The sequence below is a fragment of the Lichenostomus cassidix genome, chromosome 10 (assembly GCF_008360975.1).
Source record: "Lichenostomus cassidix isolate B80296 chromosome 10, HeHo_3.0, whole genome shotgun sequence".
In the NCBI taxonomy this organism is placed as follows: domain Eukaryota; kingdom Metazoa; phylum Chordata; class Aves; order Passeriformes; family Meliphagidae; genus Lichenostomus; species Lichenostomus cassidix.
In genome coordinates, this window is record NC_139491.1 from 439,336 (window position 1) to 467,222 (window position 27,887).

General features: G+C 58.5%; 1 protein-coding gene across 11 annotated transcripts; it reads left to right on the forward strand.

The window, feature by feature from the left end:
• The first annotated feature begins 492 nt into the window (after positions 1-492).
• RASGRF1 (Ras protein specific guanine nucleotide releasing factor 1) lies at positions 493-27,713 on the forward strand. Of its 11 annotated transcripts, none has more exons than XM_085070173.1 (29): positions 493-848; positions 8,648-8,754; positions 9,604-9,751; positions 11,802-11,894; positions 12,650-12,903; positions 13,178-13,257; positions 13,654-13,847; positions 14,269-14,378; positions 15,005-15,123; positions 15,559-15,719; positions 16,446-16,509; positions 16,754-16,890; positions 17,542-17,624; positions 18,115-18,363; positions 18,806-19,176; positions 19,489-19,614; positions 19,738-19,908; positions 20,186-20,328; positions 20,918-21,030; positions 21,632-21,692; positions 23,176-23,279; positions 23,646-23,730; positions 23,995-24,192; positions 25,070-25,149; positions 25,418-25,535; positions 25,810-25,878; positions 26,322-26,801; positions 26,856-26,911; positions 26,966-27,713. In XM_085070173.1, the coding sequence occupies exons 1-27, from the start codon at positions 573-575 to the stop codon at positions 26,412-26,414; spliced, it is 3,807 nt and encodes a 1,268-aa protein (XP_084926299.1). In that variant the 5' UTR covers positions 493-572; the 3' UTR covers positions 26,415-26,801; positions 26,856-26,911; positions 26,966-27,713. The 11 variants fall into 11 exon arrangements, with proteins under 11 accessions (XP_084926299.1, XP_084926300.1, XP_084926302.1 ...); XM_085070174.1 differs by having other exon boundaries at positions 26,322-26,775; XM_085070176.1 differs by having other exon boundaries at positions 26,322-26,960; positions 27,067-27,713.
• The last annotated feature ends 174 nt before the right edge of the window (positions 27,714-27,887 follow it).

The following is a 27,887-nucleotide window of genomic DNA, read 5'->3' on the forward strand; positions in this document are numbered from 1 at the left end:
GGCTGTGCCTGGGGGTCCCTCTCGGTCCGGGGCTCCAGCTATGGGTAGGATTCCGTGCCGGCCCGAGGGTCCCACATGCCTGGGGTTCCTCTCGGCCTGGGGGTCTCTCTCGGCGCGGAGCGGAGCGGTGGCGGTGCTGACGGTGACCGTGCTGGCGGCGGCCCCGGCATCCCGCGGCCCGGGGGCGGCCCCAGCGAGCGCAGCGCGGCGCGACCACCCCCGCAGCCGGCGGCAGGCAAGGAGCAGGGAAGGAGGCACGGGAAGGAGGCGAGGAAGGAGGGCCGCGGCTCCGCTCCGCTCGGCTCGGCTCCGCTCGGCGCTGACGGTCCCCGGTGTCGCCGCCGTCACTCGCCCCGCCCGTCCGCGGCTCTGCGCGGCGGGTGCGGGACGCGGCGCTCACCGGCACAGCCGGGGGCTCAGCGGGGCCGGGCCGCGGGATGAGCGCCCGGCGGCTCCCCGGGGGCAGCGGGGGCCGCTGATGCTGCGGGGACCGCGGGGTCTGCGGGGGCGGCGGGGGTGGCTCGGCGCGGCCCCGCCCGCGGCGGGGGCCATGTGAGCGCGGTGCCGGCAGGATGCAGAAGGGGATGCGGCTCAATGACGGGCACGTCGCCCACCTGGGGCTGCTGGCGAAGAAGGACGGGGCCCGGCGCGGGTACCTGAGCAAGCGGAGCGCCGACAACACGAAATGGCACACCAAGTGGTTCGCGCTGCTCCAGAACATGCTCTTCTACTTCGAAACCGACTCCAGCTCCCGGCCCTCGGGGCTCTACCTGCTCGAGGGCTGCGTCTGCGACCGCGCTCCCTCCCCCAAGCCCCCCCTCTCGGCTAAGGACTCCCTGGAGAAGCAGGTGGGCGACTCGGGGGGCACCGCGGAGGGGGAGGGAGGATGCCCCGAGGGGATCCGGGCCCCGCAGCCCCCCAGCTTCCGGCGCCCGTGACCTACCCCACGAGTGACCGGGGTGGGGGGATGACGATAGGACCGGTCCGTGCTTGGGAAGGGGGATGCTTCCCGGGGCTGCAGTGCCGGAGCGGCGGGTGGGCTCATTGTGGGGTGTCGGGCTCTGTCCGGAGCACCCCTACGCCCCCTCCCATCTAATTAACCGCCGGTAATTAGCGCGGGGCTGCGGGGCGCCTCCCAGCGGCCGCGCTTGGCGCTGCAGAGCCCCGCGCGTCCCCCCTGCCCGGCGGGGTTTGGGGTTTGGGGTTTGTGCAGCGGTCCCGGCGGGGCGGGGAACCCCGGGGTTCCCGTGGGGCAGCCCCAGCTAGGCGGCCTCGCTGTTTCCCACCCTCCCTGTGCCCCCTCTGTGCCCCCGTGCTTTGCCAGGCAGCTCCCCCTGCCCAGCGCCGTGAGAAGCCTGCGATGGATGCGCGGTGCTCGGCGGGGCGGCGCGGGCAGCGCAGGGCCTTGTTTTCAGGCAGATTTCACCCTGTTCCCCTAGCCACGTGTGCGGTTTGCCCCTCCATCCCCACCCCGGCGGGGGGGACAAGCGGAATGCGGGTCCCCTGAGCACCCCGTGCTGGCGCTGGGCTTCAGCGCCCTTTGCCACTGCTGATGTCTGCGGGTGATCAGCGCAGCAACACCAAAGCCCTTGTGAGGCCCTGGGAAAATCCAGATCTCCCCAGCCCCAGGGCTGCTGTGGTCCCAGGCGTGAGCACCACAGCCCCCGACGGGCCCGGGGTGGGTTTCTCCCCCCAGCTGTGCCTTTCCCGACGGGGCAGTGTGTCCTGGAGCAGCGCGGCATGGCCGTTGGCAGCCCCTGGCATGTTTGTCTGGGGTGCTTTGCTGGAGTCGGGATGTGCTGTAGCGTCCAGGAGAGGTGGGATGGTGCCAGGTAGGGGGAGAAGGGCTGGCTTCCAGCTGGGGGGGGGCAAATCCCCATCCATGGCTTCCAGAGCCACCTCCAGCCTCGTTAGCGTGGACAGCAGCCAGCTGCATTCACCCTCTGACCGCGGTGTGTGGAGCACGGCCGTGTGCCCTGCGGGTGCCCTGCAGGTGCCCTGCGGGTGCCCTGTGTGGCACAGTGGCACCGAGAGCCCCTCAGCGGGAGCAGCAGGGGGATCCCGGCACCCCCAGCCCGGGCTGGGCACGTGCGGCAGGCACGGCGCGATTTGGGTCCAGCTCTGCAGGGCTTGCATAATTACTGCCTGAGCAGGCTCTGGGGACGCGGTGGGAGTGCTGCCGGCGGGCTGCGGGATGGGGCTCAGGGGCAACCCCAGGCACCCCCGGGCACCCCCCGGGCGCCCCAGGGCATGGGGCAGCCTGGGAGGACATCAGCCCCTTAATTCTGGCTGTTCCTGGCACTTGGAAAACCCTGCCAGGAGAACCAGGCATGCAGCACCACTGCTCCCTGGCACATCTCCTCCCTCCTGCCTTGGAGCATTGGGAATATTTCCCTGTGTAGAGGAAAATACTGTGTTTTTTGCCCAGCTGGGGCTCCTCACAGCCCTGCTGTGGGGTGCAGCACCTCGGGGGTTGTGGCAGCAAGGGGCATGTGTAGCTGCAAGGGGTCACACTGCTGTGGTTGTCACTGCTGTCCCTTCAGTAACAGATACTGTGAGCTAGTTCAGCTTCCATGAAGTTTACCAGCCAGGTTAGAATCAAGTTTCCTGGCCAGGCTGGAATCAAGCTTGGAATCAAGGCTCTGGGTCTTCGTGTTTGTGCAGGAGGGATTTTCCACCATGCAAACACTACAGGGAGGATGTCACATCCCCTTTCACGTTCAAAACGTACCCAGAGAGTTGATCCTTGCTGTGAGTGAGGGGCTGCTGTCACAGGGAACTCCTGCCATGGCAAATATTTCCCCTGCCGCTGCTCCGCGTGGATTTGCCGCGGTTCAGCGCCTGGCTTGTAATTCTGTGTAATTCCTTAGGCCAAATGGGACTGGAAGCCAGAGCGCTGGATGCCCGCTGCTCTGCAAGCTAATTAATGGCCCAGGGATGAAATAAGCAGCGAATATTGATGGTGCAGATCCGCAGCCTGGCCGGGGTGGGAGGAGCGGGCGGCACACAGGGAAGGGTCTGTGTTCCCCATGCTTCCAGGGAATGCCTCGGCTTCAGGCTCACCTGATACCCAGCTGTGCCCAGCATCCTCCAAAGGGAAGGTGCTGAGGAAATTTCTAGCATTGCCCGTGATCCCAATTAATTGTGTTCTGAGGGTATTTATCTAGCCGTACAGCTCCATCTGGAGCTCTGAGGACAGTGCTCCCTGCAGCACAGGAGCTCCAGGTTTGGATTCCTTCCTTGCTGGAGTGGAGCCTGAAAGGCTCCAAATTCTCTGCAAAGGAGAAATTTTAAGAGGTGGTGTTTTCAAACCCCCTCGTTCAGTGTACACATATTTTGCTTGGGGGGTATTTTTTTCCCTGGAACACAGTGAATTTTAGCACTGGCGTATGTGAGAATAAGGGAGCAAAGACATTTGGAAAACTGGAACACCAAAGAGGGATTTGCTGCCTATGGAAACTTTGTTTTCTGCTTTGGTTATGTTTTTCCACAAACGAATTTTCCTTCCAACCAGTTGGATGTGGAAGATATTTTCCTGCTGGGTGAGGCCAGGCTGTGGCCTGGGGAAGGGTCTGTGGGGTGGGGAGGCTGTGACCTATCTGCTGTAGGCAGCAGTGCCAGCGGTGCTGGGGTGAGCTGGGGCAGGGGAACCCCCCTTTTAGGGTGCTGTGGTGCCTGGGCCATGCTGTGCCCTGGCTCTGCTGTGTCTGTCCCCCTGAGGGTCTCGGTGCTGGGCTGTGCTTTCACGTGGTCACATCTCCCCTCCCAGTCCGTGTGGGTGGGCAGGATTGGGGTGCCCAGGTGGGAAGGTGCACAGCCCAGGTGAGATCCCAGCAGAGGAGCTGGGCAGCCACAAGGTCCAGAGCTGATCCAACCCCAGCATCAGGTCAGGGCTCTCCTGCACACAGCTGGGCAGCAGGAATCACAGCTGGGTTTGCTCTGTGGACCCAGCCTGGAGCTGGAGTTAGAATCACAGGATCACTAAGGTTGGAAAAGCCCTCTGAGGCCGTTCAGTCCAACCATTCCCCCTGCATTGCCAAGGCTGCCACTGCTCCATGTCCCCAAGCGCTGCATCCACCCTGCTTTTGAACATTTCCAGGGATGGGCACTTCCCCACTGCCCTGGGCAGCCAGGGCCAGTTTCCAGGTCCATTTCCTGGTGCCATGGGTTGTTCCTAAGCAGGAGCCCTCAGACAGAGGCAGTATGGTGCTGAGTCAGGCAGTGGCCCTATGAGGAGCCCTTGGCTCCAGGCTCTGCAGCTCTGGAGCTGAGCTGTGTTCCCCCAGCTGTGCTCCTGAGCACCTGCTGCCCATGGATGGGGATTTCCTTCCCATCTCCGGAGTGTTTCCAAGGCATGGGGCCACAGAGCACTGAGAACACCCTGTCCTGTGGCCCCCATTCCTGTGACACTGCGAGTGCTGGAGGAGAGTGGAGCTGGGAATATTTGGGTGCCTTGAGGACTCACAGCAGCCTCTGCCAGGCCAGCAGCTCCAGTTTCCCCAGAGCCAAGTGCCAGGCCCTGCTGATGGAGCCATTCCTGGCAGGGGGAGAGCTTGGACAGAGCTTGGGCAACTCTCTGAGGGTGCAGCAGTGGGGCTACAGGATCCAGCTGTGCCTGTCCTTGCACGGGGGTTCACCTGGGTACCCCCAAAAGGGCTCTGGAGGGTGGCCAGAGGGCACAGATCCCATCTGTGGGCACGGTTGAGCAGGTCACCCACAGACACCCTGAGCAAGGCAGCTCCCAAGCTATTCCAAACTTTAGGATTAATGTCCCAAGAACTTGATCCCCAGATCCCAGCCTCGGCCACAAGTCCATGAGCATCAGCCGTCTGGGGCAGTGAGAATTCTTCTACCTGAAGGTAATTCCATGCAATCTGAGTTTTGGGACTGTAAATCATAGTTTGTTGACTTAAACCTGAACTATTCATCAGTGTTGAGGTAACACTGAGTTTTAAATTAATTAGTGTATTGAGTGATGCCATGTGGGGATTTTTGAGTGAGGAGGATGCTCATGGTGTTGGTTCCGGTGATGCCTGCACACCTGCCTGCCAGCATCACCGGATAAAATCAGGGGAAAATTGATTTATTTTAATTATTTTATGGATATTTCTGCCCATGACTCCAGAGCCTACTCTACACAGGTGATGCTCACCTCTAGTATCCATTTCCGAATATCCTGACAGCCCTTATCGAAACAAAGGAGGGAAATTGCAGCCTCTGGGATATTTTTTCTTACCGTCAGCATGGAAATGAGCTGCTGGAGCATCCAACTCTGAGGTCCTGTTTTCCCAGAGCACATAGTATGTAGGTCAGGGATGTTAAAAGCTGCCATGGCTGGCTGTGGATTTTTAGACTCATCCATCCAGAGCAGGAAAATTCTCCTCCTCTTGCCCTTTGTGTCAGCTGGAATAACCATCAGCTCCACAAACAGGCGGATGCGGATCTGCCCACTCTGGGAGGATGGAGAGCAGGCAGTTCCGAGGGATGACAGGGGGTGAAAACCCCTATGATGGCACAACAAAAGCAGGAAAGGATGAAAGGTGTTGCTGGGGGATTTCCCTCGTGGTTCCCCCACTCCCAAGGGGTCTGCTGGGTTGTTCAGGCTGAAGCAATGCCCTTCTGCAAATTCTAAAAAATGCTGTGGAGAGTCTTTCTGCACATCGGGGGTCTTGGTAATGCTGTCACCATCCCTGTCCCTCCCCCCCCGGCTCGTCCCCACAGCAAGGAGGGCCTATGGTGACCGGGTGATGTCACGGGGCTGTGGGTGGCCTGGGGACAGCTGGGTGGCTGTGGCCCAGCGGGGTCACGGGGCTGTGGGTGCCCCTGGAGGAGCTTAATGTTTCCCTTAGTGACCTGGAAAGCTCCCGTGTCATTATTTTGAACAGAATTGTTGTGTCCCCTGGGGCTTCCTGAGGGAAATCCCCGAGGCTTGGGTGTCTGGGGGATGTGGGGCTCAGAAGGCACCATGGAAACAGGGGAGGCTGGAAAACACCCCATAAGGTGGGATTTCCTCAAGGAATCGCATCTGCTTATTTTGGCAGGAGTAGAGGGAGGGGGTTACAATGAGGGGGGTCAGGTCCCAGGGCTGGGAGTTGGTGAGGTCCCAAATGAATGAAAAATGGGTGTAAGGAGAAGCAAAGTGATGCTGTGGGTAACTCTTGCCCTGCCCTGGGCACACAAAGTGCCCCAGGGACGCTGGGCTGGGGCCATGATAGAGTCAGCAGCTCATCCTGATGCTTCCAGCACTCTGCCTGGTGCCATGAGGGGCTGGTCCTGTGCTGGTTCTGTCCATGGCTCTGGTCCCACCCGTGGGTCTGGTCCTGTCCATGGATCTGACCCTCAGTCCCTGACCTGTGAGTGCTGCAGGAAGCACTCCCGGGCTGTTGGCGCGATGTGTCACTGTGATGGCAGAGAGGGATCGTCATTTAGGCGGAGATAAAAGGTGGTGGGAGTTTTATTATTCAAATATAAAATAACTTCTTCCTTCCCAGCACGCTGCACTTCCTGGGAATCGTGTGGGGATAAACTGGAGCGACACATGGAGTGTGTGTGCTTGCAGGAGCCAGGCTTGGATCACAGCTGGAGCAGCTGTGGGGCTGAGGGTCCTTGTGAGGGTCCAGTGTGGGGCTTTCACCCCTCATCATCAGCTCTGCTGCCAGGGTACCTGCCCAGGGTACCTGCTGCGGGTCCCTGTCCCAATTCCTGGCCTGGGCTCTGCATCCCTTGTTTTAACCTCTGACAAGCCCTGAATCTGCTGCTTTCCCAGGGCTCTGGGGAAGGTCAGGGTGCTCTAACCCTGTACTCGGGATGCAGGGCTCTGAGCAGGTGCACTCACCCACAGGAGCACAAAGAGTTCTGTGTCATCCCCACAGGACCCCGGGAGCACACAGTGTCTGGGAAGGACAGCCCAGGGCTTGCCATCTCATCCCCTCCTTTGGGGAGGACCAGTCTGGGGGACTCTTGGAAGCATCTCCCTGTGTTTATGGCCTCACAGGGACTCAGCTGAGCACAGGCTGGTGGTGTTGGATCACAGGGTGGGAATGTGTGGTGGTTTGTTTCTGCAGCACCAGGAGCTGCTGGGGGCACCAGGGCCTAGAAGGGACTCCCCCACACCACAATGGTGCTCAGCGGGGGCATTTCCAGCCTTTCCAACCTGATGAGCTCTTCTTGATGCAGTTACAAAGGAAGGGATGTGAGAGGGAGGGAAAGGAGGTGGGATACAAGAGGCTGGGGAGCTGGTGCAGCTCCAGAGGTTCTTGAAGGCAGACATGGAGCTGCCCAGGGCCCTGCAACAGCCAGTTGCTCCCCAAAGGTGAAAGCTGTTTCTGAAGGGCACTGCTCTGCTGTGCCCCTTGGCAGTGTGGGCTCCCAGCCCCTCTTTCTCCTCTGCCACACCCAGAGGGGCTGGGTGAGCTCTGAGGGTGTCACCCCGAGACCTGAGCCCTGGGTGGGCAGGGGCTGGGGGTGCTGGGTCTGTCTGTGCTGCTGCACCAGCTGTGCCCCATCTCCCCATCATCCCGGGCTCACCCAGAGCCTCCTGCACCCATCTGGGGTGTTTTTCCCCAGCACCCCTGGGCCTGATCAGGGATGGGAAAGGACAACATTGCGGTGCCCATCAGTGTTTTCATGGCACACATGGCACAGCCGCTGCCTTGTTCTGCCAGGCTGCTGCTCCTCGGGCTTGAGGTGTTTTTACCTGTGAATTCAGGTTCTCATGAAAGCCAGCAGAGGAGCAGATGATGTCAGGATGAGCTCGTTCCAGCGGGTTTGGTTTAGCCCAGTTATTCCGGGCAGTATCCGGCACTGCAGCGTGGTACCTGTTTCCTTGGAGACTGCGGGGAAGCAGAGGAGCGGCACAAACCCGGCGGCGGCACTGCACACAATTAGCACAAACACTGCAAATGTCAAGGGAGGCTAAAAATAGCCCCGCGCCGCGGCCACCCCCCCGGAGCCCCCGGGAGTGACACACGAGGGACCTGGGCTCTGCTGGCCTCACCTCCCGGGCAGCTGCAGGGCTGCAGCCTGTGCCCGAGGGGCTCACTGTCCACACAGACAGGCATGCAGCAGGGATCAAGGAATTAAGGCTGGAAAAGACCTCTAAGATTGTTGTGTCCAGCCATGGATCTGTTGATGCAGGCAGGGATCACAGAACCTTTAATGGAAAAGGTCTCCAAGACCATCATGTGCAGCCATCAACCTATGGATGTAGGCAGGGGATGCAGGCAAGGATCATAGAATCATGGAATCGTTAAAGTTAGAAAAACCTCTAAGACCATCAAGCCCAACCATTAAGCTGTGGATGCAGCTGAGGATGCAGGTCCAGCTCAGAATCCTTGCCACTCTGCCCATTTCCCAGGTGAAGGCATCCCCAGTGCAGTTGTTGCAGGCCCAGGACTGCAGCTCCTTGAACTTGGGTGGGTTTAGTGGATTTAGGTTTTTCTAAAGCCATGTCTTTGCCCAGCAGAATTTCCTCTCAGAACATTTTCCTCGCCAGTGGCATGGCTGTGCTGAGGGCAGCATGTCGTGGCCAGGCTTGTGGTGTTTCTAAATGTGGTTTTCTTCAATGCCCCAGCCAGGTGTGGGTGAGGAAATGTTGTCTGCCAGCCCTGTCTGCAGCCTAACCATAACCCCTGTGCTCACCCTGCAGCATTACTTCACCGTCAACTTCAACCATGAGAACCAGAAGACCCTGGAGCTGAGGACCGAGGATGCCAAGGACTGTGACGAGTGGGTGGCAGCCATAGCTCACGCCAGGTGTGCCCTGTGTCCCTGTGGATGGGGGGTCGAGGTGAAGCTGTGCTGAGGGCAGCTGGGGTGGGCAGGATGGTACTGAGCTGGACACTGCCAGCAGGCAGAGCAGGACACTTCTTGGGGACCCTCGTGCTGAGCAGGGCCTGTGTCCAGTTGTCCCCCCACGTCCCCATTTCCATCCCAGTCCCCTGCCACCGGCCACCCCGGCACTGACACTGCCTGTCCCAGCCTGGTGCCAGAGGGATGCCCGATTCACCCTCAGGCTCAAAGCCCATCGGGAAGGGATTCACCTGGAATAGCAAACCTGGTCAGGAAGGGGTTTGTCCAGGCTCCTGTCTGCCCCATGGGAGTGCTGGCACAGTGCACCTGCCCTGGAGAGCAGTCAGGAGCCAGCACTGTGCAGGTGCCTCTCTGGGGAAGGAAAGTGCTGGGTTGGCAGTGAGGTGTGGGATTAGGTGGGAGCTGTGTGCAGGGAATGGGAGAAACATCATCCCCTGCAGCCCCTGCCAAGAGCAGGACATTGTAGAGCTTGTGCCACACACATCCTTCATCTTCTTAAACTCTTGGAATGTCGCAGGTGACAGAGGTTTGGCCACGGGTATTTTGGGGTCTTTTCTGTCTCCTGCAATTTCATTGAAGTTTGCTCTGTCCTTTCTGTTTGCCCCTTGTGGGAACCCATCTCCTCCCCGGATGGGCCCTGTCCGAGCAGCAGCATTCCCAGGAATTGCCTCATGGTCCATTCCCCCTGCGGGAAATGATCCCGAGGGCCCGGGGAGGAGGAGGTGGGGTGGTGTCCGGGGGGCGCAGGGCAGCTCTGCGGGGGTGGGATGCTCACGGCCGTGTCTGCTGCAGCTACAGGAACCTGGCGACAGAGCACGAGGCGCTGATGCAGAAGTACCTCCATCTCCTGCAGATCGTGGAGACGGAGAAGACTGTTGCCAAGCAACTCCGGCAGCAGATCGAGGACGGGGAGATCGAGATCGAGCGCCTCAAGGCCGAGGTGAAGCGCCCCGCGCTGCTCCTGGGGTGACCTGCGGGCGGGCGGGTGGCATCCCCGTGTGGGCGAGGGGCCGGGGGTGTCACGGCTGGTGTGTTCTGCTCCGTTCAGTGACACCGGGCTGGCCCTGCTCCTGCAGAGGGGCGAGGGCATCGCCTCCCGTGGGGATTTTCCTGGCAGGAAAGGTGCAGCAGGTGGCTGTGGCCGTGGCCGTGGCCGTGGCTGTGGCTGTGGCTGTGGCTGTGGCTGTGGCTGTGGCTGTGGCACCCTGGCACTGTGTGTGTGGGGGGCTCGAGATGTTCCCCGGAGCTGGGAAGCTCTTGCAACAGGGAAGGGTTCAGTCTGGCAAGGAACACTGGGGAGCGGTCCTTGCATCTTGTGAGCCAAGAAAACAGTCGCTGTATTGCAGAGTCCCAGAAGGGTTTGGGTTGGAAGGGATCTGACAGACCATCCTGTGCCACCCTCTTCACGTCCTCCTCCAGAATCACTCCAGCAGCTCCACATCCCTCTGCTGCTGGCATCCCAGAGCTGGAGGCAGCTCTGCAGGGTGGGTTTGATGTGAGTGGGGCAGGGGGGATCTCAGGCTCCCCCGAAGCCCAGGGGATCGCTGTGCTCGGTGCTGTGAGCACTCAGACGCTGCTCTGAGCAGTGCTGTGTGACCAGCCGGGCAGCCCCAGCCCGCAGTGTGTCCCGGGAGCTCTGGCGGCAGTTCCCTCTCAGCTCGGCTGTGCAAGGGTGACACGGGGCCAGGGATGGCAGGCAGCAGCAAGGTGCGCAGATGACTCAGCAGAGGGACACGTGTGTCCCCGGGGCACCTGCGAGGAGGAGGCTCAGGAGATGCCTGGCAGTGGGGACGATGCTCCTCAGCCCGGGGGTGCTCGGCAGAGGGGGAATGCTGAGCGGTGAAGGTGATGCCTGGTGCTGTGGGGGATGCTCTCTGGCACAGGGGGTGCTCGGCAGTGGGGTATCCCCTGTTTCCTGGGGCTGAAACCTTGACCCCAAGGAGTGGAGGGCATTCTGGGAACTCAGGGCTCCCTGGGAGAGCACACAGAAAGCAAAAAGCTCTAAAATCTCTTCTAAAATCTGATGCATATAATGAAATGGGGTGAAACAGATGTGTAGAAGCTGGATTGGTGACCATGAGCCTGTGGCCACCAGCTCTGCTGTGCTCCTGTGTTTTCCAAACAAACACCAAACCCCACTTTTTTCCTCCTGTCTGTCCAAAATGGGACATTGTTCCCCTCCCAGGAAAACCCTCTTTCCAAGCTGTTTTCCTCTGTTCTTTTCTATAAAATCAAAATTCAGATCATATTTTCCCAATTTCCCACGTTCTGGATGGCACATGTGCTGCTTTCTTGCCTTTTCCTGTCACTTTCCAAGCAGTTTTGGCCGTGGGACACGCGATGAGCAGAGGAGGGAGAGAAAGTGCAGGGAGAAGCAGTGAAACCAAAACCCAGGAGCTGATGGCTCTGATCCCACATGTGCGGGAAGCATGGCTAGGGAGGCTGCTCCCCGCCTGCACATTTTGGGGTGCAAATGCTCGAGATTTTTCTGCCATTTTCTCTCCAAGTTGTGTTTATTGACTCGCTGTGAAAGCTTTTTCAGGAAACAGGGATGGAGTTTGGATTGGGCCCCTGATAGGATTTCCAGTTCCCGGTCCTGGCGCTGTGTTCAGGGGTACTGAGGAGTCAGTGACAGCTTTTCCAAGTTTCTTCATCTGCTTTGTCCACCAATTGGGTCCCCATCCTTGAGGGATTTAAAAGCCCTGTGAATGTGGCACTTGGGGACAGTAGTGGGTTAGTGGTGGCTTTGGCAGTGTTGTGGTTGGGTGGACTTGATGATCTCAGAGGGCCTTTGCAGCCTGAAGTGCTCTGTGGGTCTGTGGTTCTGTGAGTCTGTGATGCCCATTAAGACAGACCCAGTGTGGTTCCCTGGCACAGCTGCAGCCCCTGGGATGTCCTCAGCCCCTGGGATGTCCTCAGTGTGTGGGATGCCCTCAGGATGCCCTCAGCCCCGGGCAGTGCTGGGCAGCTGCTCACCCCTGTGCCCACAGATCGCATCCCTGCTCAAGGACCACGAGCGCATCCAGGCCAGCCAGAGCAGCGCGCCCAGCGACGATGACAGCGACATCAAGAAGATCAAGAAGGTGGGTGGTGACGAGGTTTGGCACCCGGGGGGTCCCAGCAGGCACAGCAGACGTGTTCCCTGGGGGGCTGAAGGAGGTGTTGAGCAGGTGCCTCTTCCAGCAGGGCTTTTTAGGAGGAAAATGTGTTCTGCCCCAGTGGGAGCCCATCTGTTAGCAGGGCACTCCCGGCATTCCCAGGAGCACGAGGTGTCCCTGCCAGTGCTGGCTGCTGCACCACCAGCCCCTCCGACTTCTCCTGCTGCCATGGCTGTGGTCGCAGGTTTTATTTTGGCAAAGGAAAAGCCATCACCCTAGCAGCATTCCCACAGGGAGAAACAGATCAGCCCCGGGCACCCCTGTGCTGGGGACATCCCTGTGCTGGGGACACCCCTGTGCTGGGGGCTGGAGCGCTGGGCACAGAGTGGGATGTGCTGTGGATGCCAAATTACACAAGGAAGGGATCTTAAACCTCATCTTGTTCCACCCCCTGCCATGACAGGGACACCTTCCACTATCCCAGGCTGCTCCAAGCCCTATCCAACCTGGCTTTGGACACTGCCAGGGCTGGGGCAGCCACAGCTTCTCTGGGCACCCTGTGCCAGGTATTTAAATGAAAGGTTGGATTCCCAGCCTGGAGGGTTCAGAGCAGCACCGGGAAAAGGCAGCAGCACACACACCTCGGTACAGAGCCAGGGAACCTCCCAGCTGCCCTGTGCCGAGTGAGGGTTGCTGTCTGGCTCAGTCCTGTCCCTAACTGCCAGCTGCTGCTCCCCCAGGTGCAGAGCTTCCTGCGGGGCTGGCTGTGCCGGAGGAAGTGGAAGACCATCATCCAGGACTACATCAGGTCCCCCCATGCTGACAGCATGCGCAAGAGGAACCAGGTGGTGTTCAGCATGCTGGAGGCTGAGGCTGAGTATGTCCAGCAGCTCCACATCCTTGTCAACAACTTCCTGCGGCCGCTGCGGATGGCTGCCAGCTCCAAGAAGCCTCCCATCACACACGATGATGTCAGCAGCATTTTCCTCAACAGGTGAGCTCCATCCTGGGCTCTGGGAGCTCTGTGGCATCCTGGCAGCTCTGGACACTCACCACACTCCCTGGGCACCGGGTGCTCAGTGCCAGGGCTCCCTGGGAGTCTGCAGCTCCATCATTCCCTGTTCCTCTAGGATCCCTCTGCACTGCTTTGAGCAGCTGTCCCCCAGCCAGCCCAAGGGCTGCAGATTTTGTCTAATTCCTCATTGTTTGCCTCTTGCTCATCTGTCTGTTCTTGGTTTGGCTTAGTGCTGTCTTGGTTCTTCTTCCAGCGAAACAATCATGTTTTTGCACCAAATCTTCTACCAAGGCCTGAAGGCACGGATCTCCAGCTGGCCCACACTGGTGCTGGGTGAGTGCTGCTGCCTCCTCCTCCACCTCCTGCTGCTCCTTCGCCTTCTGTAACTCCACAGGCATTTGCCAACCAGCAGCAAAGCACATTGCCCACCATGTCCTCACTTGGTCACATCAGTCACAGAGTAAAAAATCCCAGTGTAACCAAATTCTGCTGTTGCTGGTTCTGCTGGGCGGTGGGAGGTGGGGCTGAGCTGTGCACAGGGAGGCTGATGCTGGAGAGATCACTGTGTCCTGTTAGACCCTCTTCAAACTTGAACTGGGCAGAGCTGGGGGACACAAGGAGCAGGAGATTTTGGGGTTGCCCTGGGTGACGGAGAGGGATCAGAGCACTGTGAGAAACCCCGAGGCATGGGCTGGAGCATCCCACCTACCTCCCCTGCTCTGCCTGCAGCCGACCTGTTTGACATCCTGCTGCCCATGCTGAACATCTACCAGGAGTTTGTGAGGAACCACCAGTACAGCCTGCAGATCTTGGCCCACTGCAAGCAGAACCGCGACTTCGACAAGCTGCTCAAGCACTACGAGGCCAAGCCTGACTGTGAGGAGAGGACCCTGGAGACCTTCCTCACCTACCCCATGTTCCAGGTGACCACTGGAGCCAGGATCAGCCCCGGGATGCCCAGGGAAAGGGGATGGACAATGCAAACGCCATCCCCACAGCTGGCATCCTATGGTGGTGAGGCAAAGCCTGGGTGGAGGTGGCCTGGGGCTGGACCCTGGTGTCCCACACTGCTCCTGGGATCTGCTTGGGCCACCACTGTGGGACAACTCTGGGTGCTGGTGGCTTCCCAGTGACCCCACAGCTCTGGGACTGGGATGGGGAGCAGCAGGGTCTTGGGCACAGCCCCGCATTGTTTCCCCTCTCTGTTCAGCTTTGGCACAAGGAGCTTTGAGCCTTTAACCTCTCAGGTCAGGGTGTCCCCAGCCATGGCAGGAGCAGCCCAGGGTGAGCTCTGCTGTCCCCAGTGCCCCCCACTGACCTCCCCTCTGCTCCCTTGTGCCGCAGATCCCCAGGTACATCCTGACACTGCATGAGCTGCTGGCTCACACCCCCCACGAGCACGTGGAGAGGAACAGCCTGGATTACGCCAAGTCCAAGCTGGAGGAGCTGTCCAGGTGAGAGCTGCTGATCCCTCCCTGGGGCTGGATGGGTCCTGGCTGCTTGTGCCCAGAGGCAGTGTTTCCCAGAGCTCCTGGATGATGAAATGAGGGCTTTGGAGGCTGGGATGGCTTTGAGGGTCTGGTTCTGCCCTCTGTTCATTGCTGCCCCATGGGAAGGTGCTGAGTGCCTCTCAGATCTCCACAGGAGCACTTGGGAATTGGCTGTAATTCCCTGGTTTTTATCCTCTCCCTCCCCAGCTCATGAAATGGAGTATCCTGGGTGTCAGTGCCAAGCTCACCAGCACTCTTTAACTTCTGTAAAGGGTTTCCATCTCTTTTCCCACTCCTCAAGGAGCAGGAATATCAGAGGGGGCTGGTGATGGGGGGATCTCTCTGCCCTAAATCTGAATTTTGTGATTTCCAAGCACTTACATTTCAGTGTTTATCAGCCTGGAGGCACAGGCAGATATACAGGTCACCTCTGGAGATCCTGGCTGTGTCTAGGCAGATACTGCTGCAATTTCCTTCATATTATTTCAGTTTTGGTTTTACCTGGTGCAGCCCCACCATATGGCCAAAGGGGTTGGGAAAACTTGTGCAGATCCCATGGCAGCTCAAATTTTCTCCTCTCCTTCCTTCAGGATAATGCATGATGAAGTGAGTGAGACTGAAAATATTCGGAAAAACCTGGCAATAGAGAGGATGATCATCGAGGGGTGTGAGATCCTGCTGGACACCAGCCAGACCTTTGTCAGACAAGGTCAGTGTTGGTGCCACATCCCTCCCTTTCTGTGGTGAACGTGAGCCCCACATCCCTGTCCCTGTCCCTGTCCCTGTCCCTACTCCAGTGAGTGTGAAATTTAAAAATATAACCCAGTTCTGAGTTTTCACTGATCAGAAGCACATCACATTCAGGCAGTTTTGGCACTTCTAGGCAGTTTTGTCACTGCACTTTTCCACATAATGGTGCAGGAGGTACACTTTGGCTGTTACTGATTCCCCACCCAGGGATGCAGTGGGACCACGCTGTGGGTCCCTGTGGAATGTCCTGGGATGGGGTACAGGGTGGGCTGGGCGACCATAATGTGGGTGTCTGGGCCCAGCCCTGGCACTTGGGGACGTGCTGGGTGCTGTCCCCGTGCACCTGTGCCCCAGCAGTGCTCCGATGGCAGGGCTGAGGGCATGTCCCCCGCAGGGTCCCTGATCCAGGTGCCCATGTCCGAGAAGGGGAAGATCACGCGCGGCCGGCTGGGCTCGCTGTCGCTCCGGAAGGAGGGCGAGCGGCAGTGCTTCCTCTTCTCCAAGCACCTCATCATCTGCACCCGCGGCTCCGGGGGCAAGCTGCACCTCACCAAGGTGAGGGGCTGGGGGCTGCTGCTGCTCCCTGGCTGTGGGGAGGGGACACAGGATGGCCTGGCTGTGGTCCGAGCTGGCCGGGCTCTTGGTGACAGAGGGGTCCAGAGGCTGCTTTGCCCTCCCCTGGTGCAGCCCCTGGTGCTGGGCTGGGAGCTGGTGGCCACATGGATTTATCTCGCATGGTCCTTGTCAGAGCTGAGTCACGGGAGAGATGAGAAACTACAAGATCTTGATAAAAGAATTTACCCTGATCTACAGCAAAAACCTTGACAATCTCTTCTGGAAGAAACTGGAATTACAGCCCGGGCTGTCTGTAGTGCTGCCTGCTCCTCTCGTCACTCCCCGGGCCCCTGTGTTTATTTGGGGAAGTTTGGCAGTTAATTGAGCAAGAACCTTACAGAAATTGCTTGTTACTGGCATTAAATTATCAGTTTGAAGAATTACAGTCCGTGGCAAAGAGCTGATAATTGCAACAACAGACTTTGGGAAAATTAAATTTAAAGCTTCTATTAAATAACTTATAAACAAATTAGTTGATCAGTTCGACAAGGAGAGATCCCAGTGGGCACAGCTTTTTTTTCCCAGTGCAAGCAGGTGCTGCACTGGGCACGGGCTGTGTGTCCTCTGGGGGCATTGACCTGTCCCCATCCCTGGCGTGGGGGACAAGGATGGGGGAATCCCCAGCCCCCGGGGTCCCAGTGCTGAGCCCCCCTTGCCCCCTTGCAGAATGGTGTGATCTCACTCATCGACTGCACGCTGGTGGAGGAGCCTGAGAGCACCGACGAGGACGGTACGTGGTGGGTGGGTACATTCAGGTGCCAATAGATTGAAGGAATCCACGACTGAGATTGAGTTAGATTAATTATTTACTGTGAACCAAGCAGACCCACATTTAGACCTGACCTTCCTGGGGCAGCCAACAACCCACAGAAAGCTGAAGAAAATCTCCTTGAAACCTGACTAAAGCCCTTGCTGGGGGAGAGGGGGTGGGAAAGGCTTTCCCAATCACTGTGTGGCGTTTTTCTGTTCCAAAGCGAAAACATCAGGACAAGACATCGACCACCTTGACTTCAAAATCGTGGTGGAGCCGAAAGATGCCTCGTCTTTCACTGTTATCCTCGTGGCCTCATCCAGGCAGGAGAAGGCTGCATGGACCAGTGACATCAGCCAGGTAGGCCCCAGCAGGGAGGAGGGGTTGGGGAGTTCTCAGGATGGGGAGCTGCCATGGGATCCCTGCTGGGCTGATCCCTGCTGATCCCTGGCATCAGTTTGGGCATCCAAAGCTGGTTTGCTGTGTGACTGCAGCCCCACCACCTGCCCTGGGGCTTGGTTTGCACCCCGGGAGCTTCCCTGGCACCTTTGGGGTGTCAGAACCTGCCGTGGGCTGCAGTCTTGGGCACCCATCTGAGGCAGCAGAGAGGCTCCTGGGGGCTGACTGGGAGCTGGGGTGTGCCCAGAGCCCAGCCATTGCCATGGTGGTGTCTGGTGGCTTGAGGACGAGGAGGAGGAGGAGCAGGAAGGTGACACAGCAGGGTCTGTCCTGTCACTGCCCTCCTGCACATGAAGGTTCCTCCTCTGACTTGGACATGTGGTGCAACACCAACCTGCTCTTCATTTGTTTTCTGCAAAAGGCCCTGGAGATATTTGTCTCAGTGGGAGGAAGAGGCAGAACTCCCAGTTCAGTAGGGATTGCCCCCTGTCACCTGCTGGGCTGTCCTTGCCTGGTCTCCCATCAGAGGTGGGGATGCAGGGAGCAGAGATGTGTCTGCTCTGGGTAAAGCCATGACCTGACTTCCTCCACCTCCCACTGTGTCTCTTCCAGTGTGTGGACAACATCCGCTGCAACGGCCTGATGATGAACGCCTTCGAGGAGAACTCCAAGGTCACTGTCCCCCAGATGATCAAGTGAGTGTGGACAAGGCCAGGACACAGCTTCTGTGACAGCCAGACGCTGCCAGGAGCCTCGGAACCACTGTGACTTCCCTGGGACAGAGAGTTTAGAGAAGAATAACAGTGGTCAAGAAGGGGTAACAGTGCCAGAAGGGAGGGCTGCTGTCCCTGTAGGTGCTGGGGTGCAGGGGCTGTGCTGGGACAACTGTGGGATAAGGGGACTGGTGGGATGGGGTGGCGTGGGGGTGTCCCTGCCCCATTCCTGCTGCCAGGCAGGGGAAGGGGCTTGGTTTCTGTGCACCTGGGGTGGCCTGTCCACATCCCTCTGCATACTGAGCACTCCACCCTTTCCAGGGTGTGGGTTTCCAGGTTTTCCCCTGGGAGCATTCCCACCTGCATTTTCCATGGGGACACACAGTACAAACAAAGCTCCTTCCTGCACCGCTTTCCATGGTCTCTTGGTTTCGTTCCAGGCTGGAACCACAGATATCTTGTTTCTCTGCAGGTCTGATGCCAGCTTGTATTGTGATGATGTTGACATTAGGTTCAGTAAAACGATGAATTCCTGCAAGGTCCTGCAGATCCGCTATGCCAGTGTGGAGCGGCTGCTGGAGAGGCTGACCGACCTGCGCTTCCTGAGCATCGACTTCCTCAACACCTTCCTGCATTCCTACCGCGTCTTCACCACTGCCCTCGTCGTCCTCGACAAGCTCATCACCATCTACAAGAAGCCGATCAGTGCCATCCCGGCACGGTGAGGCTGCAGTGCTCCCTGGGAGCTGTCCTGTCCCTGGGCTGGGGTGTCTGCCACTGCTCCTCATCCCTTCTCTGTCCCCAGTCCCTGCACCCCTGCCCTGTCCCTGGACCTGTCCTGTCTCCAAAGGAATGGTGGCATCTGGAGGGGCTGTAGCACCACTCCTGCATCCCCTGCCCTCAGTCTCCATGCCCCAGACCTGCCCAGCCCTGGTGCCCCCCTGGGACTGTGTCACCTGCTCGCCATGAGCTGTGATAGCCCCAAACAGGGGAAGGAAGTGAACCCAAGCTCTGCAGGTGTCCCCACTCCTGGGTGGGTGGTGAGGGCTCACGGTGGCTCTGCTGTACCTAGGGGATGCCCCAGGGTCCCAGTGCCATGGGGGGATCCCCACGACCTTGCAGGCAGGGCAGGTGCCAGCTCAGCCTCTCGCTGTCTCTCCAAGGTCCCTGGAGCTGCTGTTTGCCAACAGCCAGAACAACAAGCTGCTCTACGGGGAGCCCCCCAGGTCCCCCAGAGCCAACCGCAAGTTCTCGTCGCCGCCGCCGCTCTCCATCACCAAGTCGTCGTCCCCCAGCCGCCGCAGGAAGCTGTCCCTCAACATCCCCATCATCACGGGGGGGAAGGCGCTGGACCTGGCGGCGCTGAGCTGCTCCTCCAACGGCTATGCTGGTGTGTACTCCTCCATGGCCCCCTTCAGCAAGACCACTCTGGACATCAACAAGCTGTACGTGTCCAGTAGCTATCCCAACAAAATCCCAGATGAAGGAGAAGCAGCCTCAGACAAGCAAGAGGAGTCTCTGCCAGGCAAGCAAAGTGAGTCCCTGTGGGTTTAGGGATGGGGGCTCTGGCCCAGAGGGGTCAGTTTAAGTGCATGTGTGGAGAGATTCTGCCTCCTGAAAACTCAGTAATTTTCAATAACAAAACCAAAAAAACCACCATCCAACACCTCCTCACCTCAAAGAAAAAACCCATTCCAAAATATCTCTGAGAAACAGGGAGACTCCGTACCTTTCCTATACATAGTGGCTGCATACGAAGCTGGAATGGGTTGGGAAAATTGTGAAGAACTAAAATGTGTCTGTATTTGTGGACAGCATGTGTAAAGGGATTCCCTGTTCCTTCCAGGCTCAGAGGTGTCTGTCAGGGAAGAGTCAGACACAGATCCCAACCACAGCGATGAAGCAGAAGCTGAAGCTTCCCCAACGAAATCTCCGACGACTCCCAAGTCCATCAAGTGCAAAAATTCATCAGGTACTGAGGGAGCCAAGGCCTGTCCTGGTCCGGGGGATGCCCATGTGTCAGGGGGGTGGCATGTGTGGGGTCTGTCCAGGCAGCAGCAGTGCCCACGGGGATGTTGGATTTCTTCTCCCGCAGATTTCTCGCTGTTTTCCTACAACAACGGCGTGGTCATGACATCCTGCCGGGACCTGGACAGCACCCGCAGCGCCCTGTCAGCCACCTCTGCCTTCGCCATCGCCACGGCGGGGGCCAACGAGGGCACCCCCACCAAGGAGAAGTACCGCAGGATGTCCCTGGCCAGCGCAGGTACCTGAGGGACTGCTTTGGGGTGCCCATGTCCACTGTTCCCAGATGGGTTTCCCTCCAGGCACACCCTGGCTGGGAAGAGCTGTGCTGGGGGAGCCCAGAGTCCCCAGAGCCCAGCTCCTGCTCCAGGCTGTGTCCTGGAACACTGGCATGGTGCTGCCCGAGGGATGTGCAGGTTACAGGTGGCCCCAGGTGTCCCACTGCCTCCTGGCACAGCAGTCAGGGAAGGGGGGATGCTCCTTTGGCAGCCCTAGAGCAGCTGTGAGCTCTTCCCGAGGGAGCTGTGCTGTGCTAAGGCCACCGGCAGTTTCAGGCTTCCCGACGGACCAGCGAAACGGAGACAAGGAGTTTGTGATCCGGAGAGCAGCCACCAACCGTGTCCTCAACGTGCTGCGGCACTGGGTGTCCAAACACTCACAGGTGGGTGAGGGGCTCCTTCCCTCCTTCCCTCCCTCCCTCCCTACCACCAGGAATCTTGCTGCATGCTGGGTGGCTCAGCCAAGCTCCAGCTGAGAAGGCAATTTGGCATTTAGTTTTTAATGAAGCAAAGGAGTGTCCATGGGGAGGAGCTGGGAGCCCCCAGGAGGGGATCAGGGGTCACATCCCAATGTTTGCACAGTCAGGGTGCAGAGGAGGAGAGCTGGATCCACACTCACCCCCTGGCTGGGTGCAGAGGAAGGGGAGTCTCTGGGTTTGGTGCCTGTTGGGGTGCTCAGGATGGGCTCAGGGCTTGGGCACTGGGAGCCTTCCCTGCTGCCCTGTGTCCCCCTGCACTGGTGATGGGGGCAGTGGGAGCAGTGTCATACTGGTTGTCACTGGGAAGTCACGCAGCTCTCCCAGGCTGGGTGATGCCAACTGAGTGGGCCTGGTGCCTTCCTGGCTGGTTCCTGTGTGCTGGCATTTTGCTGGGAAGAGGCAGCCCCTGTCCCAGCTGGATGTGGGCAGCAGCTCTGCTGGGATCAATGTCACTCCTAGCTCAGTAACTCCGTGGCTGTGCTGGCCTTGGCAGGACTTCGAGACCAATGAGGAGCTGAAGTTCCGGGTGATTGGCTTCCTGGAGGAGGTCATCCATGACCCTGAGCTCCTGACCCAGGAGAGGAAAGCAGCTGCCAACATCATCAGGTGAAGGGCTGTGGGCAGGAGGTGGCATTTCCTGGACACCATGCCAGCTGCTGGCTGTTCCTGCTCTCCCCTGGGATCACACGAGGGCTCCAGGAGGGACTGTGCCAGGGCTTGGGAGTGCCCAAGGAGAGAGGAAGACAAGGAGGTGGATGGGTGGTGCTGGCTGCATTCAGCCCTCAGACCTGGTGGGTGTGACCCCCCGAGTGCATGGCTGAGGCTCAGTGTTGAACGCAGTGGGTGTGTGGCCCTTGCTGCTGGTGGGCACTGGGGTGGCTCTTGCTGCTGGTGGGCACTGGGGTGGCCCTTGCTGCTGGTGGGCACTGGGGTGGCTCTGTGGCTCCCGTGGGCAGGGGCTGTGCTGAGCAGGGTGGCTCTGCCCACTCAGTGTGTGCCACCCCATGCTCAGGGCTAATACAGGTGGGGCCATGTGGCCTCAGCTGAGGAGTGTTTTTCTCTTTAATATGAGAAATGAAACTCAAGTGTTCGTATGAAACACAGGCCGAGTGTTTCATCCATGCAAATCCTTGGAGCTGGACTGCCCTGTTGGAGCTGTGTGGCTCTGGTGGCTTCCCAGAAGTAATCCTGTCTTTCCATGCCATAGGACCTTGACGCAGGAGGATCCAGGAGACAACCAGATAACCCTGGAGGAGGTTGTGCAGATGGTAAATATCCCTTCCTTCCCTCTTTCCCTGCCCCTGGTAGCTTGAGGTGGTGGAAAGATCCTGGTGCTCTGGCACAGCCAGCTCGGGGAACAGTGAGTCTCCAAGCCCAGTGTGAGGGGTGCAGCTGCAAAGCAGGGAAAGGCTTTCTGGGGAGGGGCCAGCTGTGAGCACAGCTGGATCTGTTACAGGCAGAGGCAACACTAACCAGCCCACAGGCACATTATTCCCCCTGCAGTCTGCAGAATGGCTGGAGAAGGCACAGAGACACCTCCCTGTGCCTGCTGGAGGGACATGGGAAAGCCCTGAGGGGCTGGCACATTCTCTGTGTCCCCAAATCTGCTCCAGTTCCAAGTGATGCGCTCTGGCTCAGCCAGAATCAGTGCTGCACCCCAGGAAGAGAGCCCTGTGAATGTGCCATGGATTTAGAACCTCTAGGATGACTGCAGAGCACTTGCTGTCTTCCTGCATTGAAAAAAAACAAACCCAGCCCAAATCTGTTCCCAGAAAAATGCAAGAGCCACTTGAAACTGGCCTAGCGCACCTGAAACACCCAAGATTCTGTCCCCTGGCTCTGCTGGTGGCTTCTGAGGGGGACCAGGGCCAGTTCCCCCCAGGCTTTGTTTGAGCTGTTGCCCATAGCTGCATGTTCTGTGGAGCTGTGGAGGAGCCCAGCTGGTGTTTGTTCCCTGAAGCTTTTGCAATCCCTGTCTCAAGGGATTGTGCAGTGGGCTGTTGCCTTGTGCTGGGCTCTTGTGTGTGGGGAGGTGTTGATTTTGGGGGGTTCTTCTGTGTCATCAGGGCTGTTTGGGGTTTATTTGGGTGGGATGTCAGTCGGGTTTGTTTATTTTAGCAGCTGATCTGAAGGTGGCAGGGATGGAGGTGTTGCAGGGAATGGCACCAGCCTTGTCCTAGTGCTGTTTGTGGGGTAGCTGTGGGGGTGTGTTGGGTGCTGGCCTGAGCCATGACCCAGGATCAGGTCTCAGTGACAATGTTTTTGTGAGTGGTTTGAGGACAGTCACTGGTTAGTGACTCTGTGAAGGTCTGGACCTCAGGCTCTTGCTGTCACCCCAGGTGGCTCCATGTGGGGACACCTCGAGTGCCCCTGTGCCTGCAAGTGCTGCTTGGCCAGAGCCAGGCAGTGGGGATGGGATATCCCTGCTCCCCTGCTTTTCTGAAAATCCCTTGGCAGGGTCAGGCAGGCAGGGCCAGTGGTGCTCCAGCTGGGATCCCTGGCTGCTTTGTTAATTAAACAGCCAGAAGATTGCATGACTAAATCTGTGGGGTTTGCAGGGCTGGGAGGAGCTGGGAGGACACGGCTCGGCCTGGGTGCAGTGTGGGATGTGGTGCCTCTGGACCAGCAGGCACTGCACACCCTGGCTCTGCTGGTGAAAAGACTTTGTCCTGGAAGCCTGACCTTGGCCTTGGGTTTGTGTCCATGACACGTGGAAGTTCTCACTGTGCTCCCACTGTTTCTCTGTCACAGGCCGAGGGAGTCAAAGCAGAACCATTTGAAAACCACTCAGCCCTGGAGATCGCAGAACAGCTGACACTGCTGGATCACCTGGTCTTCAAGAAGATCCCATATGAGTGAGTGATCCATGTGGGTCAGGAAAGGTGACTCTGGTCACTCAGGGCCCCACAAGCAGCCTGGCTGGGCTGACCCCAGAGAGTGCAAAGCTTCCCTGGGCTTTGTCAGTAGCCCAGGCTTGGCTCAAGCGCAGATTTGAGTCCTGATCCTGTGGCTTCTCTGCCAGTGTCCCCAAGGTCATCGGCTCAGGGAGACCCTCCCACAGCCATCACACTTTCAACCACATCCACATTGTCCCTTTCTGGCAGTGTGGGAGGCCAAAGACCCTGGGATCCCCATCCTGTACAGATGCAGTGGAGCTTGCAGGGCCTAGGAATCCCATAAAATTGGGAAATAAAAGCTGACCCCACCACTGTGGTTTGCAGAGAGTTCTTCGGGCAAGGCTGGATGAAGCTGGAGAAGAATGAGAGGACTCCATACATCATGAAGAACACCAAGCACTTCAATGATGTAGGTGCAGCTGCAGGGCGCAGGGGGATGGGCACAGGGAGGCAGCTCAGCCCCCTGCCCCAGGGCCTGGGCGGTGTGAGGGTCACCTGCCCCACGGGCCTCACCTGCCTCGGGGACCCGGGGCAGCTGGAGCAACTCCTGGTGCAGTTGCTCCTTCTGGGGCTGCTGCAGTGCAGCGAAATCTAAAAGCTGCTACAAGGCTGGAGGACACGGAGCTGTGCCCAACATCACCCTAAAGCTCAGGCTGGGCCGTGTCTCCCCAAGGTCAGCAACCTGATCGCGTCGGAGATCATCCGGAACGAGGAGATCAACGCGCGGGTCAGCGCCATCGAGAAGTGGGTGGCAGTGGCTGACATCTGCCGCTGCCTGCACAACTACAACGCCGTGCTGGAGATCACCTCCTCCCTCAACCGCAGTGCCATCTTCCGCCTCAAGAAAACCTGGCTCAAGGTCTCCAAGCAGGTAGGGGTGACACCCTTCTGGGAGGGTTGGTGGGATGGTGTTGGGGCAGCATGAGACAGGCATCAAAAAAGACTTGGAAAATGGAGAAAGGTGTTTCAGGCTGTTCTCAGGAGGGAGGTGGTGTGTGGGCAGGCAGACCCTGCCTTGGAGTCAGGTTTATTCCTGCAATCACAGGGTTGTTTGGGTTGGAAAAGCCCTCTGAGACCACGGAGTCCAACTGTTCCCTCAGCACTGCCAAGGCCACCATGTCCCCAGGCGCCACATCCACACATTTGTTAAATCCTTCATTGACTCTGCCACTGCCCTGCACAGCTGTGCCAGGGCTAGACAGGCCTTTCTATAAAACATTTTTCCCAATATCCAATCTAAACCTCTCCTGGCACAGCTCCTTTCTGCTTGTCCCATCTCTTGTTACCTGTGAGAAGAGACTGGTCCCACCCTGCAAGTCAGAGGTGCAGTTAAACATGTCCCAGAGAGCTCTGTAGCTGCACACACACACAGACTCTCTTTAACTGGTTTTCTGGGCTCCTTGGCCCTGCTATGGATGAGCAGGATGAATTCCTGTTTGAGGTATGTGGTTCAGGAGTAGCTGGCTCCTGCTGGTGCACAGCCAGACGGAGCTGAGCCAGCACCACTGTGGGCTCCTCTCAGCCAGGAGCAGTCATTTTTCCTGTAAAATGATAAACCTGAATGAAAGCAGGTGCTGGCGAGGGCAGAGGTGGGAGCAGGGGAGGAAGAAAGCGCAGCCTCCTCACCAGCAGCCAGGTGTGATGGCCAGGGCACAGTTGTAGCTGTGGAGGTGTAGGAACAGCTGATGGGGTGATGTGCCAGGGGGTTCTTCCAGGGCCCTGCCGAGCAGCACTTTGGTTTCTTGCAGACGAAGGCTCTGATTGATAAGCTCCAGAAGCTGGTGTCGTCGGAGGGCAGGTTCAAGAACCTGAGGGAGGCACTGAAAAAGTGAGTGAATGGTGCTTCTCCTCCTCTCCCATGGCTGCTGCTGGCTGCTCTGGGGCCTGTGGTGTGGGGCAGGCTCCCAGGACCATTCAGAGCCTGCACTAAAGCGTGTCCTGTTGAGCCAGCACAGTGGCTGGCAAAGCCATCCTCAGGACTGAGCTGCTCCTTTGTGCAGCATGTGGAAAGATGGGAATAAAAGGGACTGCAAAGGGAAAAAATCACTGCCAGACACCAGGGAACACTTTTCCATTTTTTTGGTTTGTTCCCAAAGTTGTGACCCTCCATGTGTCCCCTACCTGGGCATGTACCTGACTGACCTGGCGTTCATCGAGGAGGGCACCCCGAACTACACAGAGGATGGCCTGGTGAACTTCTCCAAAATGAGGATGGTGAGTGCTCCAGCTCGTTGGTGTGGGCATGCAGGGCCGGGCTGGGGTGATGTGGTTGTGGCCAGGTCTGTGTCCCCTCAGCCTTCACCTGCACAGCACCAGACAGCCATGTGTGTCCCCTGCAGACACCTGGGGTTGTTGCTAATGCCTGGGAGAGAGAAAAAGGCCCTTTGCATTGTGCTGTGCTGGGTGCCCCTGCTCTGCCAGACATGGGGACAGGTTCTTTGGGTAGTGGCTGAGCCATGAACACCTTCTGTGTTTTATCCCTGGACAGATCTCACACATCATAAGGGAGATCCGCCAGTTCCAGCAAACCTCTTACAAGATCGAGCACCAGCCAAAGGTATGGCCCTGTCCCCAGAGCTACAGACATGCTCTGCTCCTCATCTCCCTCTTCCATCACAGCGCCAAAGCCTTCAATTCCGGGCAGCTCCATGCTGGAGTGGTGGCTATGTCTGGCTGGAGGCCGTTGGCAGGGGGCAGGGGATGGAGGGAAGCTGTGGGAGCTCCAGCAGACTCCCCCTCTGAGCTATTTAGGGGCAACACCCCTTCTCCAGGGAGCAGTGTGTCCGACCACGGGCACCACCAGGACCAGCTGGCCTCATGGTGGCCCCCAAAATGTGATGAGCTGAAAGGTTTCAGCCACCCTGTGCCGCAGGAACCTTGTTTACCAGGGTTTGGGTGCTTCAGTTCTCAGGGGTTTGGGTGCCTGTTATCAGGGTTTGGGGTGCCTGTTATTAGGGTTTGTGCTCTGCCAGCCCCTAATGGCTCCGCTGCGTTTCCCAGGTGACGCAGTACCTGCTGGACCAGTCGTCTGTGATGGACGAGGAAACCCTTTACGAAGCTTCTCTGCGAATAGAGCCCAAACTGCCTTCCTGAGCGCGGCGGTGGCCGCCCGTGTACACTCGCTATACCATACTGTACATACCCTTCGTTCCGTTGGACGCCCTGGAGTGACTCCCAGTCTGTGCTTCTCCGAGCAATCCGCCCCCGCCCCAGGCCGCACTAGACCTTGCGTAGGATTTCCCGCCCTGGTTAAGGTTTAACGCATCGACACTTCGCTGGAGTCCCGGGTTCTTTTCGATGATGTTACTTCTGTCATTTGTTCCTCCTGGGGGGGCTGGTGGTCGGGCAGGTGAGTCCCTGTGTCCCCGTGGGGCAGGTGAGCCCTGTGTCCCCATGGCACTGGTGAGCCCTGTGTCCCCATGGGGCAGGTGAGCCCTGTGTCCCTGTGGGGCAGGTGAGCCCTGTGTCCCTGTGGGGCAGGTGAGTCCCTGTGTCCCCGTGGGGCAGGTGAGTCCCTGCGTCCCCGTGGGGCAGGTGAGCCCTGTGTCCCCGTGGCACTGGTGAGCCCTGTGTCCCTGTGGGGCAGGTGAGTCCCTGTGTCCCTGTGGGGCAGGTGAGCCCTGTGTCCCCGCGGGGCAGGTGAGTCCCTGTGTCCCTGTGGGGCAAGTGAGCCCTGTGTCCCTGTGGGGCAGGTGAGCCCTGTGTCCCTGTGGGGCAGGTGAGTCCCTGTGTCCCTGTGGGGCAGGTGAGTCCCCGTGTCCCCGTGGGGCTCTGGGGCAGCACAGAGCAGCTCTCCCTTGGACAGTGCTGGCGGTGACATCCCACGGCAGACTCTGTAAAGTGGGAGAAGGGAACACATTAAACGTTGTCCCTCGGTGTGAGCTGCCCTCTGTGTGTGTGCCACCCTCGTGCTGGCTGGGCACAGGGAGCCCTGGCTGCTGCCCCGGTCCCTCCGAAGTTGGGAAGATGGAAGCATCCCCTCGCCTCTCCTCGCTGCATCCAGCTCCTGTTGATATGCTGTAGATCCGTGCCCTTGTGCCCACTCTGAGTATCATGACGTAGAGTTAGAGATGACGAGTGTTTTTATTACATCTACTGTAATCCTGGCTAACCACCCGCTAGCAGGATATAGTAATGTAGTGCTTATTCTGTGAATAGTACCTGGGTTTTTTACATTGTACAGTCCCTGACACGGTTCCCCGGCAGTGGCAGGCATGCTCCACTCACACAACACTTGCTGTAAGCAATACCTCGTGGTATGGGAATTCTCTTTCAAGCCCTAAAACTATTTCAACTTACAGCTTGTTTGGGAAAAATATTTCCATTTTTTTTGTAAAAATATATGTTTCCTGATTACCTCTTGCTAATAAATCTATTCTATCTCAGGGTGAACCGAGGTTTGTGATAGTTTTACGGGCGGGATGAAGCCGAACCACCACACACTGGGAGGGACTGCCCCGCCCAATGCCCCGCCCAGTGTCCCGCCCAGTGCCACAGCCCCGCCCAGTGTCCCGCCCAGTGTCACAGCCCCGCCCAAAGTCACAGCCACGCCCAGTGCCACGCCCA